General features: G+C 47.4%; 1 protein-coding gene and 1 pseudogene across 4 annotated transcripts in view; one reads left to right on the forward strand and one right to left on the reverse strand.

Annotated features, from left to right (window-relative positions):
- The window catches only part of Exn (Ephexin), a 182,108-nt gene that overhangs the window by 57,790 nt on the left and 104,633 nt on the right, over positions 1 to 19,685 (forward strand). For all 4 annotated transcript variants that reach the window (XR_008613590.2, XM_050184427.3, XM_055073448.2 and 1 more), the window contains exons 5-7: positions 14,377 to 14,437; positions 14,584 to 14,664; positions 18,313 to 18,384. Coding sequence is in view for 3 of the 4 variants with exons in the window: in XM_050184427.3 (XP_050040384.2) it covers positions 14,377 to 14,437; positions 14,584 to 14,664; positions 18,313 to 18,384 (214 nt within the window). In the remaining variant the exon portion in view is untranslated. The remainder of the gene's footprint in view (positions 1 to 14,376; positions 14,438 to 14,583; positions 14,665 to 18,312; positions 18,385 to 19,685) is intronic.
- Positions 10,216 to 10,387, reverse strand: LOC126524802 (U2 spliceosomal RNA; annotated as a pseudogene).

Here is a 19,685-nt window from a genome sequence, read left to right on the forward strand (position 1 = left end):
CAACGTCTGGCATTTGCTACTACCACCGCTGTTTTGGAAACGACGCTCGTCACTGTTGGCGTCCCTGTGCTTGGCAAGGAAACAAGCCGGCCGACCTCTAATGGCGACGAGTGGTCCGGCCCAACACACAAGTCGCCTTTTCTACGTGACAGAGTTACGGGACAACAATTCTTAGTCGACACAGGAGGTGATGTCGGCATTCTCCCTGTCCACCAGTCCGACTGAAAAGTGACACCTGTGTCGTTTTTGCAAGCCATCAATGCCACCAGGATTGCAGTTTTCTCATCACGCTCCGTCCCGCTAAACCTTGGCCTTCGATGAGCGTTCTGCTGGATTTTCCTGGTTGCAGCCGTCCGTCATGCAGTCATTGGAGCAGACTTCTTGCACAACTACAAACTCCTTGTCGACGTCCAACGACGCCGTCTCATCGACTTCCTAACCCAGCTATCCATTCCTGGCATCCCATCATCAAGCACATTGCCAATCGCGCCTATTTCTGCTATGTTGGACGAACCTTCCACCGTGCTCCTATGGAAGTTTTCCACTTTGACGCGCCTGCCGGACTGGATGCAACCGGTGCAACATGACGTGTGCCATCACATCGTCACCTCTGGCCCACCAGTCTATATCCGAGCCCGGCGTTTGTCCCCAGTGAAACTCAAGATTGCTCGCGCAGAGTTCGAACACATGCTGCAACTTGGCATCATCCACCCTTCCTCCAGTAATTGGGCATCACCACTTCACATGGTGCCTTTGAAGACGGGAGACTGGCACCCATGCGGCGATTACCGGGCACTAAACAATGTTACAGTTCCTGATCGCTACCCTTTATTTTACCGAACATTCAGGACTTCACGGTAGCGTTGCACGGTGCGACAATCTTTTCTAAGATCGATCTCGTTCACGCCTATCATCAACTACCGTTCGCTGCAGAAGACATTCCCAAGACCGCCATCATGACACCCTTCGGTCTTTTTGAATTTCTCCGCATGCCTTTCGGTTTACGGGACGCAGGCCAATCCTTTCAGCATTTCATCGATTCGGTCACCCAAGGCTTGCCTTTTGTTTTTGCATGCATTGACGACATTCTTGTCGCAAGCTCTTCCACAGAAGAACATCTTCACCACTTGCGTTTGTTGTTTTCACGCCTTGCCAGTAAAGGAATTGTCATCAACGCCGCCAAGAGCGAATTCGGTCAACCCGAACTCGAGTTCCTCGGTCATATCGTCGACGCTAACGGCATTCAACAACTGCCATCCAAGCTTCGCGTCATCGAAAACCTTCCCCGACCGACCACACTCACCAAGCTTCACCAATTTCTCGGATTTATCAATTTCTACCGCGATTCATTCCCGATTGCGCACGACTTATGGCTCCGCTAGACGCTATGTTGGTAAACAAACGTAAACAAGTGCTTCAGTGGACTGAAGAGGCCACCGACGCTTTTACAAGGGTCAACTCTGCCCTCGCCGATGCCATGCTGCTTAGACACCCAAAGCCAGACGCGCCCACTACCATCGTGACCGACGCTTCAAACACCGCAGTTGGTGCCGTTCTGCAGCAATTCATCGACAATGTGTGGCATCCACTCGCATTTTTCTCCAAGAAACTGAAGCCTGCGCAGTCCCGCTACAGCGTATTCAGCCGTGAATTACTCGCCATTTACCTGGCTATCAGACATTTTCGCCATTTCCTAGAAGGCCGTGCATTCACCGTCATGACTGACCACAAGCCCCTTGTGCACGCAACGAATCGTTCGGCGTCCTGTTACTCACCCCGCAAGATTCGACACCTTTCCAACATCTCAGAGTTTACAACAACGTTCTGCCACACCAAGGGCACCGACAATGTTCCAGCCAACGTTCTCAGTCGCGTCAATGCCGTTTCCACATTCACGTCAGAACCTTTCATCATCGAGGTCGACTTACTCGCCAGTCAGCAGCATGACGACACTGAACTTCGTACACTCCGGAATTCATCAACGTCCCTGAAATTGGAGGACCTCGTTGTGACCCCAGATGGTACGTCCGTCGTCTGCAACACTTCTACCGACACACTTAGACCATACATTCTGGCACCCCTTCGCAGACGTCTTTTCGAAACCGTGCACAACCTGTCGAATCCTGGCATACACGCGACACAGAAGGTCCTTTCCAGTCGCTTTGTTTGGCCTCAGCTAAACGTGCAAGTTTGCGATTGGGTTCGCTGCTGTTTGTCGTGTCAACGCTCTAAGATCCAGCGTGACCCCATTCCTCCTGCGAAGTCTTTTACCGGATGCTTCTTTTGATACCGTACACCTGGACCTCGTCGGCCCTCTCCCACCTTCGAAAGGTTACAGCTACATACTGACATGTATCGACCACTATACACGATGGCCAGAAGCTACACCTATATCTGACATCTCAGCGCCCGCTGTTGCAGCAGCTTTCGTGTCTACATGGATAACAAGGTTCGGCTGCCCATCCACAATAATCACGGATCGCGGTCGGCAGTTTAACTCGGCACTCTTGAACGAGCTACTCAAACTACTCGGAACAACACATTTTTACACGACTGCTTACCACCCGCAGTTCAATGGACTAGTTGAACGTTTTCACCGGCATCTCAAGGCCTCCCTTATGGCGCATGAATCACCGGTGAAGTGGATTCTACATTTGCCGCTCGTCTTAGTTGGCATTAGAGCCGCACTCAAGAGCGACCTAGGTTGCTCCTGTGCCAAGCTAGTCTACGGCACTCACCTACGCCTTCCGTGCGATTTCTTTGTCGCCACCACCAAAACACCTATGCCATCACCTGCCATCACATTGCCGAACTGCAAGCTTTCTTCAGCCAGATACACCCCGTGCCTACACGTTCGCAAGAAGCAAGGTCTCCGTACGTTTCTCCCACACTCACCTCTGCTACCCACGTTTTCGTGCATAACTGTGCCATGCAGAAGCCTTTGCAGCCACACTACTTCGGGCCATATTGTGTGCTCGAGCGTCATCCGACGACTTTTGTCGTGAATGTCAACAGCCGATCAGACACAATTGCCCTGGAACGTCCCAAACCCGCCTACATTGAAGCACCCACGCCATCGGCCCCACCAATATGCGACGCAAGCCTGCTGCATCCTTCGACGCCTCCGTACGTGACACTCAAGACCAACGCCAGGACACACCACGTCATGTGGACTTTCCATCGTTCGTCGAATTTTCCTCCTCTCTAAGGGGGGGGAGCCCTCTATACCGGCAGCAGCATCGGCATCGCATGAAAATTTCGTAGACGCTCGCGTCTACACGAGGCACGAGTGGCTGCCACGCTCCGGCACGGGCTAGCGTTCCAAAAGGTCATTAAAAAGAATGCTACGCTAAGAGATCGAGTGTCGGTTTTTTCTCTCCTGCGAGAGTCCGAGACTTTACCGGTCTTGTCACTGATCGCCACAAGCTCAGGGCATGGATAATGGATGCCTGCCCTAGAATTCGAGCGTCCGTCATCAAGAAAGCCACTGAAGATGTGATAAAGGGAACTCAACTGCGTGGCTGCAGAAGGAGACCTATTCGAACACGTCCTCTAGGCAGCAGCTGGTGCTCAACAGGGCTTACAAATCGATAGATAGTAGGGCAAGCTGAAATCTGATGTTTTCTACTTTTTGTGCAGGAATCCCAACTGCCAATTCGGCTTATTTAGAAGTATATTTTTTTCTTGAACACATCGGTTTTGCCTTTTCTCTAGATGTGGGTCGCTTTTCGGTCTGTTTGTTTCTCTTTTATATTTTAGCACGAACCTGTTTTTGCAGCACGCATACATTTTCATGAAAAATAAAACCATCACTTTAATTTCGTTTCTGGCGTGAAATATAGCTGCGCGTGCACTCTTTCGATGCGGTGCTAGCAGAGCCGGCATTTTGAAACATTCCATGCCTATTCCATTGCTTTTCACATTTTGTGCATAGTCAGTGCGGTGCTTCGGCCGCGTTATCAAGGGGCTTTTGTTATCAATGTGATCAGTCGGCCTTGAGAGACGTATAATAAGTGTGTCCTAGAAATGAGAGGAAGGAATAGCTGTGAAACGCAAAACCTGCTGTTGATGCTCCTTCTGTGCCATTATCAAGGTGATGTGCTGCCTCTTGGGGTTTGCAGCAGGCATGCAGTTGCTTTCAACCAGCTTATTTGAGGGCGCTGCTTTATGATGCGTGGGTGGGAGCGCAGTCACATAGTATTTCTCATATTTCGTGATGTTTCTTTGCCAGTCGAAAAAATTGTACGCAATTAGTATGTTGCTGAAAACTCCCTAACTAGATGTCATTTGGGGGTGCCTTCAAATGTCCGATCAACACTTTGATAATTAGGACAGTATTTCTCGAGTTAGATAAATAACTGTAATTATTGCATTAAATATCAGCAACAAAGAAATTACTGGCGGCTGGAGTAACGCTACTGCTTTTTTTTTTTAAGTCTTAGTTAGTTGATAGTTGGAGCACCCTGTATAATTCACTCGGTAACCAAAATGAGGCCAAGCCGACTTCATTTGAAATCAGAATCAACAGCAGTCATGAGCAGCAGCACCCATACTTAGACTCACAGAAAATGAAGAGAGAGAGAGAGGCTGCAGTTTCACTGGAAAGGCGAAGCAATATTAGTGATAGCCTGCTATTACACGAAGGAAGATCACACCACCGCCGGATTCTTGGGGGTGCGAGAGGACCACACGAAAACAATACAGCTGAATGAAGTAGTGCCAGCCGTCGACACGCACCTCCTCCACCTCTGAGAAGCCAGAAGAGCTCTCCTCAAGAGGTGGAACAGACAGAAGTTAAACAAGAAATTAAAGAAGCGAATTGCCTTCCTCACCGAGCAAGCACAGGCATACGCGGAGAGATTAGGAAGACACAACTGGCACGCATTTTGGGACAAACTCCAGGGAACCCTGAGCACAAAGAGGATGTGGCATCTCCTGCACGCCCTTCTCGACAACGGCCCTACGAAGACGCAGCAGCGACAGGACCTCTGTAGGCTCGTGCACAACCACGCCGGATCGGAAGAGAACCTCCTCTGAGAAATTCAGAAGAAGCTGTGCAGCGACCCACCCGTTAATACGACGGCACATGACAAAGTTTACGGTGGGAAATCAAACCCCGACCTTGACCAACCTTTCACGCATGCTGAACTCTCTGCAGCACTATCGATGCTCACCAGAAGCACCAGCCCGGGCAAAGATCGGATCCTGAACAAGCATCTTCGGAACCTTCTGCAGCAGGCTACTGCAGCCCTGCTCCAGTACTTCAATGCATGCTGGGAGAAAGGAAAGCTACCGGCTGCCTGGAAGCACTCGGAGATTAGCATGATCCCCAAACCAAATAAACAGCTCAACATCGAGAATTTGCACCCAATTTCCCTTACCTCGTGCGTAGGGAAACTTTTCGAGCATATGATTCACAACCGGCTAACCTTGTACCTCGAAGACAATGGATATTTTCCAAACACTATGTTCGGTTTCAGGCAGAACCTGTCAATGCAAGATGTCTTCCTTCTATTCAAGGAAGACCTCATTGACCACCTGAGTACCAGAAGCAAATCATCGATTTTAGCCATCGACATAAAGGGAGCTTTTGACAACGTCAGTCACGAAGCTATCCTCTGCAACCTCGAAGACCTGGGCTGCGGTTCTCAGACATACGACTATGTCAGGAATTTCCTCACGGGCCGCATGGCCACAGTTGGAATATACAACCTGCGCAGCGACAGCTTCCAACTACCGAGCAAAGGCACCCCGGAGGATTCGGTCATATCGCCGTTGCTCTTCAACGTCGCAATGATCAAACTACCCAGCCTCCTCGACGCGATACCAGACGTAAGACACGCTTTCTATGCAGATGATATCACGTTATGGACAAGGGCCTCAAACACTGGAACACAAGAAACATGCCTACAGGAAGCAGTAGATACCATCGAGAGCTACTTGCTCAAATGCGGCCTCCGCTGTGCTCCCGAGAAGTCCGAACACCTCGTCCTCAAGTCAAGAACGAGAGGCAGACCATCCGGCTACGATGAACCTGATCCTAACGTCACCCTCAATGAAACGCCCATTCCAAAAGTGGAGACCCCATTAGTTCTAGGGCTACTCATACACAAAGAAGGGTCCGGGGCGGCCACCCTCCCGCGACTACAGCGAACGCTATCACAGCTGACGCATCTCGTCAGGAGAGTTGCAAGCCATAGAAGCGGACTTAAAGAACAAGACACGCTACGCGTGATGCAAGCACTCCTCACCAGTTGAATAACATACGGCACGTCCTACCTCGTGCTGAAGAATGTAGAGGTAGAAAAAATTAACATTCAAATATGGAAAGCCATCAAAATCGCCCTGGGCCTACCATCTACGGCTTCGACTACAAGACTTCTCAAGATGGACATACACAACAGCTGGCAAGAACTAGCTGAAGCTCACAAAGCCAGTCAATTAGAACGACTGAAGCTCATGCCCACTGGAAGATCAGTGCTGCAACGGCTGAGCTACGGTGAAACCTTTATAGCCACCACGGACCGAAAAGAAAGAATTCCTTCAAACCTCCGCGAATCCCTGTGCATAGCCCCAATTCCACGCAACATGCACCCCACGTACCACAAGGAAAGAAGACAAGCCCGAGTGGAATATCTACGGCGAAGACACAGGCAAGATCCGGACGCCAGATACACCGACGCAGCCCGCAAAGAAACGCTTACGCCCTGAGCGTCATAGATTCTCAGGGAAGAGAGCTAGCGTCTGCCACAGTCCATGCACAAAACCCCGAGACTGCAGAAGAGACGGCGATCACCCTAGCAACTACCACGTGCATGGACGCAGCTGTCATCTTCTCAGATTCTCAAGCAGCCGTCAGGAACTACGCTAAGGGTCACGTGTCGACAGAAGCACTGAAGCTATTGAAGCACTGCAGTACTCCGATCCCCTACACCTGCGTGACATGGGTTCCTGGGCACGAGGGGCTGGAGGGGAACGAAGCGGCACACGCCGCGGCCCGAGGCCACACCTGCCGGGCCAACCCTTCCTACTCTCGAGACGCCCGGTCTGCGTCAGCGGAGGCAGAGACCGTACCCATCACGTACTCAGGAATCCTTCAACATCACAGGCTGGAACGCAGGGTGTACCCACCACCTCACCCAAAGCTTAACTAAGAAGAAAGCACTACACTCAGAAGACTGCAAAGTAATACTTACATCCACAGAATCATCATGCATAGACTGTACCCAACGCTACAAGGATACCACTGCCCAATGTGCGGCGTACCGGACACCTTAGCGCACTTGATCATCGAATGTCCATGGCATCTAGACAAAGACGCATTGCCTTCACCGAGAGACTGTTGCAACGCCAGACAAAGCGAAGACCTCATAGAAACGTGGGAGGCCAAGCTCGTCTCCGAGGACCTGGAACAACAACGACGCCTCGTCGCCAGGGCCAAGGAGGCAGCGAAGGCCAGAGGGTTCCTGAAATGAAGAGACCTCCCACCGAGAGTAGAACCGGGGCTTACCCAGGAATACTGTTTCCAAAATAAAAGTTTATGTATGTATGTATGTATGTATGTATGTATGTATGTATGTATGTATGTACGTACGTACGTACGTACGTACGTACGTACGTACGTACGTACGTACATACATACATACATACATACATGTAGTTCGGAAAGCTGGTCACCCCCCCCTGGAAATATGAAAGCTTTCCTCCTATAATTATGGCGATAATATATAACAGTGAAATCTCGTTACTTCGGAAAATCAGGTAATTCGAACTCCTCTTCTGGTCTTGGCACGCGTATGTGCTATTTACTGATTCATCATCAGCCTGGTTACACCCACTGCAGGGCAAAGGCCTCTCCCATATTTCTCCAACAACCCCAGTCATGTACTAATTGTGGCCATATCATCCCTGCAAACTTCTTAATCTCATCCGCCCACCTAACTTTCTGCCGGCCCCTGCTACGCTTCCCTTCCTTTGGAATCCAGTCCGTAACCCTTAATGACCATCGGTTATCTTCCCTCCTCATTACATGTCCTGCCCATGCCCATTTTTTTTTCTTGATTTCAACTAAGATGTCATTAACTCGCATTTGTTCCCTCACCCAATCTGCTCTTTTCTTATCCCTTAACGTTACACCCATCATTCTTCTTTCCATAGCTCGTAGCGTCGTCCTCAATTTAAGTAGAACCCTTTTCGTAAGCCTCCAGGTTTCTGCCCCATAGGTGAGTACTGGTAAGACACAGCTATTATACACTTTTCTCTTGAGGAATAATGGCAACCTGCTGTTCATGATCTGAGAATGCCTGCCAAACGCACCCCAGCCCATTCTTATTCTTCTGATTATTTCCGTCTCATGATCCGGATCCGCCATCACTACCTGCCCTAAGTAGATGTATTCCCTTACCACTTTCAGTGCCTCGCTACCTATTGTAAATTGCTGTTCTCTTCCGAGACTGTTAAACATTACTTTAGTTTTCTGCAGATTAATTCTTTAGACCCACTCTTGTGCTTTGCCTCTCCAGGTCAGTGAGCATGCATTGCAATTGGTCCCCTGAGTTACTAAGCAAGGCAATATCGTCAGCGAATCTCAAGTTACTAAGGTATTCTCCATTAACTTTTATCCCCAATTCTTCCCAATCCAGGTCTCTGAATACCTCCTGTAAACACACTGTGAATAGCATTGGAGAGATCGTATCTCCCTACCTGACGCCTTTCTTTATTGGGATTTTGTTGCTTTCTTTATGGAGGACTATGGTGCCTGTGGAGCCGCTATATATATCTTTCAGTATTTTTACATACGGCTCGTCTACACCCTGATTCCGTAATGCCTCCATGACTGCTGAGGTTTCGAGAGAATCAAACGCTTTCTAGTAATCAATGAAAGCTATATATAAGGGTTGGTTATATTCCGCACATTTCTCTATCACCTGATTGATAGTGTGAATATGGTCTATTGTTGGGTAGCCTTTACGGAATCCTGCCTGGTCCTTTGCTTGACAAAAGTCTAAGGTGTTCCTGATTCTATTTGTGATTACATTAGTAAATAGTTTGTAGGCAACGGACAGTAAGCTGATCGGTCTATAATTTTTCAGGTCTTTGGCGTCCCCTTTCTGATGAATTAGGATTATGTTAGCGTTTTTCCAAGATTCCGGTACGCTCGAGGTCATGAGGAATTGCGTATACAGGGTGGCCAGTTTCTCTAGAACAATTTTACCGCCATCCTTCAACAAATCTACTGTTACCTGATCCTCCCCAGCTGCCTTCCCCCTTTGCATAGCTCCCAAGGCTTTCTTTACTTCTTCCGGCGTTACCTATGGGATTTCGAATTCCTCTGGACTATTCTCTCTTTCATTATTGTCGTGGGTGCCACTGGTACTATATAAATCTCTATAGAACTCCTCAGCCACTTGAACTATCTCATCCATATTAGTAATGATATTGCCGGCTTTGTCTCTTAACGCATACATCTGATTCTTGCCAATTCCTATTTTTTTACTCACTGCTTTTAGGCTTCCTCCGTTCCTGAGAGCATGTTCAATTCTATTCATATTATACTGCCTTATGTCAGCTGTCTTACGCTTTTTGATTAACCTCGGAAGTTCTGCCAGTTCTATTCTAGCTGTAGGGTTAGAGGCTTTCATACATTGGCATTTCTTGATCAGATCTTTCGTCTCCTGCGATAGCTTACTGGTATCCTGTCTAACGGAGTTATCACCGACTTCTATTGCACACTCCTTAATGATGCCCACAAGATTGTTGTTCATTGCTTCTTCACTAAGGTCTTCTTCCTGAGTTAAAGCCGAATACCTGTTCTGTAGCTTGATCAGGAATTCCTCTATTTTCCCTCTTACCGCTAACTCATGATCGCCCGCAGCTGTTGTGGCAGCGTGTTTCCATTTTGTTAACGATGCAAACACGAGAGGGATACGCTGTGTTTTCCAGCGTGCGTGGTACGAGAGCAAAATGTGGAGACTGCGCTTAGGTACTACGGACCCGGACAAGCTTTTGTCCGTTTCTCCGTAGCGGAGCTGCACTACGCCAATGCGTAATCGATGATAAAAAACTCCAGTATAAGCTCTCCGCTCATATTTGATGACGTTGCGGTCACAGGGAGGGAAGGCGTCCGAATTCGTGTGAACATGTTTTAGAATTTTAGAACACGGTTTTAGAATTTATGGCTATAGGGTGCCGTGCATTTTTGTTCTGCGTGTGCAGACACCGTGGGCCGATCCCGGAGATAGTCCAATACTGGTCCAACTTGGAGGTGAAGCAGGCTTCAAGCATTCCAACAACTTGCAGAAATAAGTTTAATATCTTGCGTCAAAATAGAACACGTATCAGATATTAAGCAGATAACAGATACTACACTTTGACCTGCGTCGGCCATGTCTACATTCGCAGCACCCTCTTTTCGTCGGTGTTCTAAGCCCTTGCATGTCTACTTCCCTTCCGCTGTCCCGTGGTAGCGGTCCCGTCGAAGCATCATGCGTGTCTATTTACCTCCGGCTCCTCATCGTCCACGCGAATGTATATAAATATCACGGTAAATAAGTTTGTACCTTTGTTCAAAATTCTGTGTCACCTCTGTGTTGTGCGCTGAACAGCTTCACAGATCATCCACTTTCGCAGAGTGGATTTTCTTTCTTGTTAATCTTTTTAATATGCATTATATGATTTCCCCATATCACTTCTGCAGTAGTTTTTTGTGTTTGCTTCACCGCCGGGCCTTACACCGAGGGTTCTTGCCAAGGGGAGCGAAGCACGGGGTTGGGGGATTATGTAGATAATGCTTTAGCAGCTGCACACCAATGAATAACAACACGTTGTTACTGCGAATTTCTTGTATTTTAGGTTTCCCTGTTACAGACTGTATTGGCCGCATTGATCAGGTTTGAACGGAAATTAAGTGCCGGTTCGTGAGCACTGCCCTTGCCTTTGGCTAGTGGCAAACGGAGCAGAGTGCGTACTCCTCCGTAATACCTAGGCACAGTCTTCAGATATCTTTCTCGCAGCTCACACAAGCTTCGGGCAAATGTGGCACACCTGTTGCATGTCTGCGCCGTTGACAAAATGGAAATCGGCGTTGCAGCACACAGTAGTTTCGTTTTCACTCAGTGCGTACGGCGGCCGCGTCTCTCCAGAAGTGGGGACGGTCATCGTCCACAATTTCGTTGATAGCGATGGTAGTGTCGTCCACAGCAGTTTCTTCGAACAGTAGTTTCGTTTTGACTCGACGCATATGGCAGTCGCATTCCTCCAGAAGTTCACCGTCGCCACGCATGATCGCGCTGATAGCAACCACAGTTTCGTTCGCAGCATTTGCTGCAAACAGTAGTTTCGTTTTGACTCGGCGCGTACGGCAGTCCCATGCTTCCGGAAGTGCACGTACACCGTCCATGATTTCGTTGGCAGCGACCGCAGTTTCATCTGCAGCAGTCGCCTGCCTCCAGAAGTTCACGGTTACCATGCTTGATTGAGTTGATAGCAACCACAGTTTCGTCCGCAGCAGTTGCAGTGAACTGCAGTTTCGTTTTTACTCAATGCGTACGGCAGTCGCATGCCTCCAGAAGGTCACGATCGCCATGCATGATGCATTATTGAGCTGATAGTGACGGTAGTTTTGTCTGCAGCAGTTGCAGCAAACGGTAGTTTTGTTTTGACTCGACGCGTTCGCCAACTCAAACGGTCACGATCGCTGTCCATAATGGTGTCAAATGCAACCACAGTTTCCTTCGCAGTAGTGGAGGAAGGAAAACTGAGGAGGGGCCCTGACGTCACTCTTTGTGAAGCTAAGTGAAGCCGGAAGTTGGCGTTGCTCCGCCATCATATAGAGTCAGTTCTCCTCTCTTGTTTAAATTTCTAGCGAAACCACCCCGCGCTGTGCACAACCGGGCTGCTCGGATGCGCGCACTCCGCAGCCATACTAAACAAAAGGATGTAATCGCGATATCTCATTGCATTACCGCTGCCGAAGTCATGTTGAAAGAAGTTCATAATGAACTTCGCAAATTGTGCCATGAAGTCGAATCGGCGTCTTTTACCGACTTTTATGAAAGTAAACATGCTTTATAAGACCAGCCACCCGAACTATTCTCATCAACCGCAGGTACCGGCCGCTGCCCAGTTCTTGCGTGTTTTTAAAAAAGGTAGCCTTTATTGCTGCCTTCTACTTGCTTTTCTCTGCTTGGGGTTCCTGGGGCTCTCAGATGGTCTTGCGAGCTAGACGTATGGCGATACGAAAAAAATTTACGCTTTCTCACTGCACTGCAAGAATGCACTGGAGACAAGTACGACACATTGACCCATTTACGATCCATTTGGAGTTTATGAGCACAAACACATATTCTTGCTGTGGCTTTAGAAATCGTCATACAGATTTCGGGCGGCCGCGCATCACTACTACAGCGTGCCGGCGAGGAGGCAGAACGTCATTTCTGACTCCACATTTAGATTCATTGACTGCGGCCTGAGGTGTCTTCTTTCCACACGTGAAGCTTCACGGAACAAAACTTTTGCGATAGCCGGCGCACGGTGCAGAACAGTACAGGCGTAAAACCAGCCGACGTGTGACCAGGGAACAGCCGTTTGATGTGTTCTCGGGATAACGTTCTGTGGAGCCTTGCTCACTTGCAGCGCATCCGCTAATCTTCATTTTCCTGCGCTTCTCACGCACACAGATTACATACGCCTGCGGTAGGGAGGATCCGTTTCCTAAGTCAAAGCAGCCGCTTCTTTCCCATCTTTCCGGATGAAGCATCGACTGGCCGGCGCACGGTGCCAAGGGCAGCAAAATGCACATATTCTGCATAACGCTCAATCAGCACGTGTATCATGGTACACCTGTGCAGGTGTGCATGAACTTTGAACTCACTCTGCCTAAAAGACTTTGTGCTGTCGCGAGTACTGCGAGAAACAAACAACAGTTAAGCAACATGTGTCTTAATTTTCACAAAAGTGAATTATTGAATGGTAATGTTCTAAAACCAGGACTATGCATTCTTGCATAATGCATGTTCTACGTGCCACAAATGCACCATGTGCTGTCAAGATCAGGAATCACTGACCTGCAAGGCGTTCATTGTACAGATTCGGAAACTCATCGGTTTCGGCTTGCGCTGGCATGTTAGGATGATTCCGCCGAAGGGGGCAAAATTTCCCGTGGATGTTTTCTTCGTCCATGTCCATTGCCGTGGCGTGATACATTGCGTACAGTGTTGCATACGCGTTCATTTCACGAGCTTTAGTTCCTCCTGTCCCACCTGGGTACAGCAACATCCGGGAGAGCACGGTCCAGACAACACAGTGCAACAAAACATGGAGACGAACGCAAACCTGCCCACACGGCACCTTTGCCACGGTACGAAAACTATGGAGCAACACGTGTGTGTGCACAGAACTATAACAAAACCGCCATTGTGGCCCAAAAGCATAGCCGCTACAGCAAAAGAAATAAAAGAACAGCAAAAAAAAGGAGAACCTACTACATCATTTTCTCCACACTTTTCTCCTAGCGCGCGGAGGGGGTAGGGCATCTCCTCAGTTTTCCTTCCGCCATGCTCGCAGCAGTTGCAGCAAACAGTAGTTTTGTGTTGGCTCGGTGCATATGGCAGTCGTGTGCCTCCAGAAGGTCACGATCACCGTCTGTGATTGTGTCGATAGCGACCGCAGTGTCGTCCACAGCAGTTGCAGTAAACAGTAGTTTCATCTTGACTTGGAGCATACGGTAGCCCTATGCCTCCAACAGTTCTTCGTCGCCCTCCATGATCGCGTTGATAGTGACCACAGTTTTGTCCGCAGCAGTTGCAGCAAACAGTAGTTTCATTTTGACTTGGTGCAAAGCGGTCGAAGATCATAAGTGTTGGCTACATCGAGATGGACAGACATCAAAAGTGTGTCTCGAATGAATTTGGCGCATGCTACGGCTGCGCTGCGAAGAAAGTCGCAATGCCTTTGCCGCTGTGATTGCTAATCAGAAACGAGATAAAGGGAACTGCAGCTTCTGCACCAGTTCTGTGCAAAATATAAATAGCATTTGTTGACTCATTCAGTAAATGAAAGCGTGTTGATGTAGTACGCATTTGTTTACAGCTTTCTTGATACCCTCAATTATTCAACATTCACTTAATCACTTAGTTCTGACAATTCTTACGTCCCGTGAAATACGGATTAATGAGTTTTTACCATATTTAAAATTTATGACAAGGCAATAAATAGCATAAGCTGCAATGGATACAAATTTATAGTTTGCCAGTCAGTTTGTTGTTGTCATCCAACTGGCAGTACCAGTCCTTTGACTACCCTGTGACATTGCTTTAGAGGTGGCCACTTGTGCCACTAGTCCAAAGAAGGGTGCTGTAATCCACTGCTTTGGTGCAGTGACCCACCGTGGTGCACGGCAGAGAGCGACAAGCCATATGAGGACATCACCTGGGAGATGGTGAGTGGAAAGTCCTACCACACCATGAGAAGCTCTAAACTGTGTAGGCCCAGCAATATTGTTGTATTTGTGAGCTAATTGCTGCTGAAAGTCTCATTTCTTGCTAGTTGATGCTCAGTGTGATCATCTCCTATTTGCTGGTGCAGGTGGATGACAGCAGCTCATCATCGACCACTTACGAGCACCTGTACGAGCCCATCTACGATGTCCTCGACCACCAACTGCCGGTGAGGTACAGGGGCTGTCACTTAAATTCCGACAAGAGATTTACTTCTGAAGAAGCACTTTTAATAAGGGGAACACACATACATTGCCTCGGAGGGACACAAGCTTTTAGAGACAGGGAAGGCCGATACAAGCTCAAGCTGCCCAGCGCCGCAAGCCACACAAGTGTTTGACGTGCGACGCACAACTGCACACGTCCAGTGTGGCTTGCAGTGCTGAATGGCTCGAGCTTGTATCGGCCTTAAACTTTTCTGACCTCTAATGTTTTGTAGCAAAGGAACTCTAGCAATGGCAGGACATTGAGCACCATTTTTATTCAGATGCGGTCCTTGCAGTGTGCAAGTCTCCCGGCTATGAACTATTCTTGTGCCCTGCAAGCAGCTCAGCTCAAGCATTAGTTGGGCCAGGAGAAAGCACTGTAGTGGATATAGCATTCTCTCTGTTTCATTTCTGTAAACCATTATGAAAATATCTTTTTCAGTAATTTTCCTTCAAGTGTCAAGACATGCACTTGTATCACATGCACTCTTCAGTGGTACACGTGACTTTGTTCTGGTGACATGCCTGAAGTGTGCATGTCGCCCAGAGTGGGCAGTTCAACCGACACAAAATAAGGAAGGGTTTGTTGACCTGTTAGTAGTAAGGATACACAGGGTCTTTGAGAAAAAAAGCATGAGAAACCTTGTAGTAGCATCAGTTTGAGGCTGCTTTCTCGGGTAATAATAACAGTGCCTATATTTTCTGGTGTACATCCTGCAGACTAACATTTTGCACTTGGTGAACTACCTTAACGTGCAGACTGCACATGATTTTTGTTTTTATAAAAGCTGGCACTGTCAAACCAGCAGTTTGCGTTACCACGCAGATGATGTGCTGCTAGCACCTGCAGCTATCTTGATTCGGATATTCTGGTTTTCGTGAAAATAATCGTTATTTGAACATTCTTTTTAGTTGCTTTTTGTGAAAGAAATCTTCTGCGCGTGCATGTGTACTTGTGGTATTTATTTAAGCTCTTGATATCCTAATAAAAATTCCGTTTGAGTGTAGCAATCATGTGCGTGCCTCCTCTCCTCGTATGCTCCACCTCTTTCTTTCTTTTTTTGCACTACAGTTCAAAATGGTCAACCTATGCCAAGTTACCCAATGTATGACAAGATAATAAGTAACCTGAGCCGCAAGGAATACAAAGCTGTAGTTTGCCCAGTTGTCGCTGTCATCCAACTGGCAGTACTTCGACTGCTCCTGCAACATTATTATCAGGGAGTGTACTTGCGTCACTAGTTCGTAGAAGGGTGCTGCAGTCCATTGCTTTGCTGCAGTGACCCACAGTGGAGTACAGCAGAGAGTAAAAATCCATACAAGCACACGCCCTATTTTCTATTTTGCTAGAGGCATTGCTTCTCAAACTTCTTCAGAGCTTGCATTCGAGTTTCATGCAGCAAGTAAGTCCCACTTGCAATTATGCCATCGGTCAGGCACTAGTACGGAGGGCCTGTCGATAGCCAGATTTGTCATTTAGAAAAGCAGACAAGTGTATCATCAGTTTGAAGAGTGCCATTTTTTCTGCATGCGGTTGTGTGGCTTGTCCTTGCTGGAGAGCAAGTGTTCCATGCTCAGATTTAGAGCAAGTACCGTGTACTGGAGGACGGAAACTGGTTGGGGACCACTCCGGATCTTGCATTGCAATTCAGCCTTAGTTGGAAGGACGCGATAAATACTCATTTAAAACTAACATGTTTTATGCCGGGCTCCATCGAAAATTTGTCCCATGTACCTACGTCATGCAATCATCATCGTGCAAATGCACGAGATGGCGATACTTTGCCATTTTGTGCCTACCTAATGATTAGGAAAGTAGGCACGGAAAGTTTATAAAGATTTGCTTTATTATAGGGATTCTGCTTTTCATCACGTATATTTGTTGCAATGAGGATATTGAGGTATCATCTGTTTTATTACTGGGTAAGTCCGTAGAAAATATGGCTGAAAGCCTGGACAGCTATAAAGGTTGTAAAGATAGTAGTTCTTGCAAGTGTCTTGCAGTTTAACTGAGTCGACATCTGCAGGTGATGGCATTCCTGGGGCATTTCTGGTGCTTTTTGCAATGCGATCCCTGACCACCGTCATCGTCCGGTGGCGCCGTTCTTGCGCATCTGCTCACCCTTGAACATCTGCAAGGAACTCTTAAGACTGCATCTGCAGCACATATGCACTCATTGTCATGTTGGACACCCATGATGCCTGGTAGCTTCTGGATTGCAGTTTACACTGCGCAACTGCAGCACATGCCTTGCACGCTTGCTATCGCCATCATTGATTTGCTCATTTCTTTGGCCTTGTTGGTTCGCTGAGACAGAACAGATCGTCAAACATCCGTTTGCAAACGATAAAGGTCTTTGTTGTCATTTGAGCCAGTTACATCTTCACTGTTTTATGAGTTGTGATTTCCTCAAGAAAAAAAATATCATATGCCAATATGATCTGAATCTTTGTCCATCACTGCAGCAGAACAATGAATCGCTTGCATGGTGTGTGGTACCACCTTACTTTATGTTGTCTGCCTCACGAACGTTCCAGCCAATGGCTGTGGAGGCACTACATCATGCAGGCTCTCAGATGGATCCACAATTTTCTATTTTTTTAACTGCTCTGCGGAGTGATCTCGGCTTGAGATACACTTGATATCTGCCAATGGAGCACTCAGGCTCCAAAAAGGGTAGAACAGTTTGCTTTGCTCCAAACCTGCCACTAGTATTCAGCGTAGGTGTAGTTGAGCACTTGAAGAATGTCAAGTTAGACGTCAAAAGTGTAATAAGTTTTGCAACAGATAACTAATTGCCCTCAGTGGTCTAGCTGCTAGGTTTGGACAGTCCAGTAAAAAAAATTTTTATCCGGAATTCTATAGTCTGGAAATTACCATACTTGACAGCCTTTTATGTCTTGGTGCTGTTCATAACTACTGTATGTGTGAATGTTCCAAATGTCTGAGATGACAAGTTCTCTGTGCATAAGAATGGGCAACTGGTGGGACTTCCAGACATGGGTGAGCTGTCAAAGTAGACAAATGAACTAATGCTGAATTAACAGAAGTTGAGCGTATAGCTAGAGGGTCTCCAATTTTCACCTCCCAGCTTCCTTGGACTAGTGAGCACCGATCTCAAAGGTGGGGCTGTGGTGTACTGCAGGTGCTGGAAGCAGTTGCAGGAACCGGGAACACGTCGCCATCTTTTTCCTTCCTTTACAGTGCTTTTCTTGCACATGCATCTCCAAATGTGCTCAAGGCCCCCACAACTGTGCAAGCCATCTGCTAGTGAAGTCCTGAAAAGCTTGTGTTTGGCATGTGGGGCCTACAGTGAGGAAGGCACACATCCGGCCAACCTGTGGCACCATTCGACTTTTTAGCGATTATTTCGTATCCAAGACCTGTGTACCCCCTTAAGTGACATTTGTGGGTTGAATCATTTGCTGTTCAGGCACATTTGAAAGATTATCCCATAATGTATTAGGTGAGCAGGTCACATTTACTGTTTCGCCTGCTTTGCAGGTAAGTTTTAGTGAAAGCTACTCATTATGCTTGGCTGTGCTGAGTTATTAAACTGGCATAAAAAACTTGACTGGAACGCCGCTAACTGCACAATGTCTTCTCGTAGGGCAACCAAGAGGATTGCTCCAGCGATATCAGGGTGGAGATCTCATCGCACTGCACCACCAACCTCCCCAAGGTGGGTCTCGGCATTTAATCCGAGATGGCTTCGAGCTGAGTATGCCTTGGGGCTTCATACACCACGGGACTTCTTCCTCCGAGGACACCCTTGTCACTCTCTACAGTCACCTGTAACACTAGAAACATCACAGTGCTTTAACTTGTATGGGTATTTAAGGCTCATTAATATGCCTTGTATTTTTATGAAATACCAGGAGAATGTGCAAGAAGATTCTCAAGTCTGTACTTATACCAAATATCACACATTTGTATTTAGTGTGTATTTGTGTAATTTCTCACTAAAATGACACACAATACGTTAGAAACAGTGGCAACAACAACATCATCAAGCAATTGGAATTGTTGCAATCATGCCACTCAGGACTCTTGTTCTGAAGCATACTGGCCTGGGTTTTGCCAAAGGCAACAAATGCAAATGCTAACACACAGTATTTTCCCATATGCTCAAACTAATCAAATAGGGCAACATTTTCTTTTTGTTCAAAGCAGCCATGAAATTTTCTGCTGTACCCAGAAAGTTTGTCACGTGTATGACCCAGTGATCCCTCAAGCGTTGTGAAAGTACGTAAGAATCTGCATTAGAAGGGAAGTTCTGTGGTGGTCCACTACGTGAAAGAAGTTTCATGAAGGGAAAATTGTTGTTCACCCGAAAATGCCGTGAAGTGGCAGTGGAGGATTATGAAGGGGAGCTTTTGCAGTTGAAGAGAAATTTGTGATAGTACCACCATTCATCTGGAACAATTGTTTTTCCAGTCAAGTTAATCAGGAGGCCGGGGCAATGGTCACTTAATCAAGCATCACCTGGACTGTTGAGCTTTTTTCGATTGCTTGATGGTGATTTCATGATGCTCCTTTGAGTGCATTCCTCAATTGCTTTCTTGTGTGATGAAAATTTTTGTGCTCAGCTTACGTCAAGAATGGACTCCAAGCTGCTAATTGGCTTGAGCCACTTAAGATCAATGATGAAAAAGTTAATTAACATAGCTTGGTCAATTACATGCATAACTTAGAAAATTACTTAGGGGTGTCGCACTCCTGAGTAATTTCAATCCTGTGCCAGTTGCTGCATTTTGATACATATGCAAATTCCTGCACTAAACTGTGCCAAATGCAGAAAATTGATGGAAATTCCGCCACACTGCGCCACAACGGCTTTGGCATGTGTGCTCTGGCAGTGGCTGCAAACAGCAAGCGGATTCGCTCTTCGAAAAAGCCTTTCACATGCTGCACACAGCGTGACGGCGCCTCCCGCACGTTTTCTCATAATTTTTGCCCTTATAACTTTTTGGCACTTCCGGC

Source organism: Dermacentor andersoni, chromosome 3 (genome assembly GCF_023375885.2).
Source record: "Dermacentor andersoni chromosome 3, qqDerAnde1_hic_scaffold, whole genome shotgun sequence".
NCBI classification, from domain to species: domain Eukaryota; kingdom Metazoa; phylum Arthropoda; class Arachnida; order Ixodida; family Ixodidae; genus Dermacentor; species Dermacentor andersoni.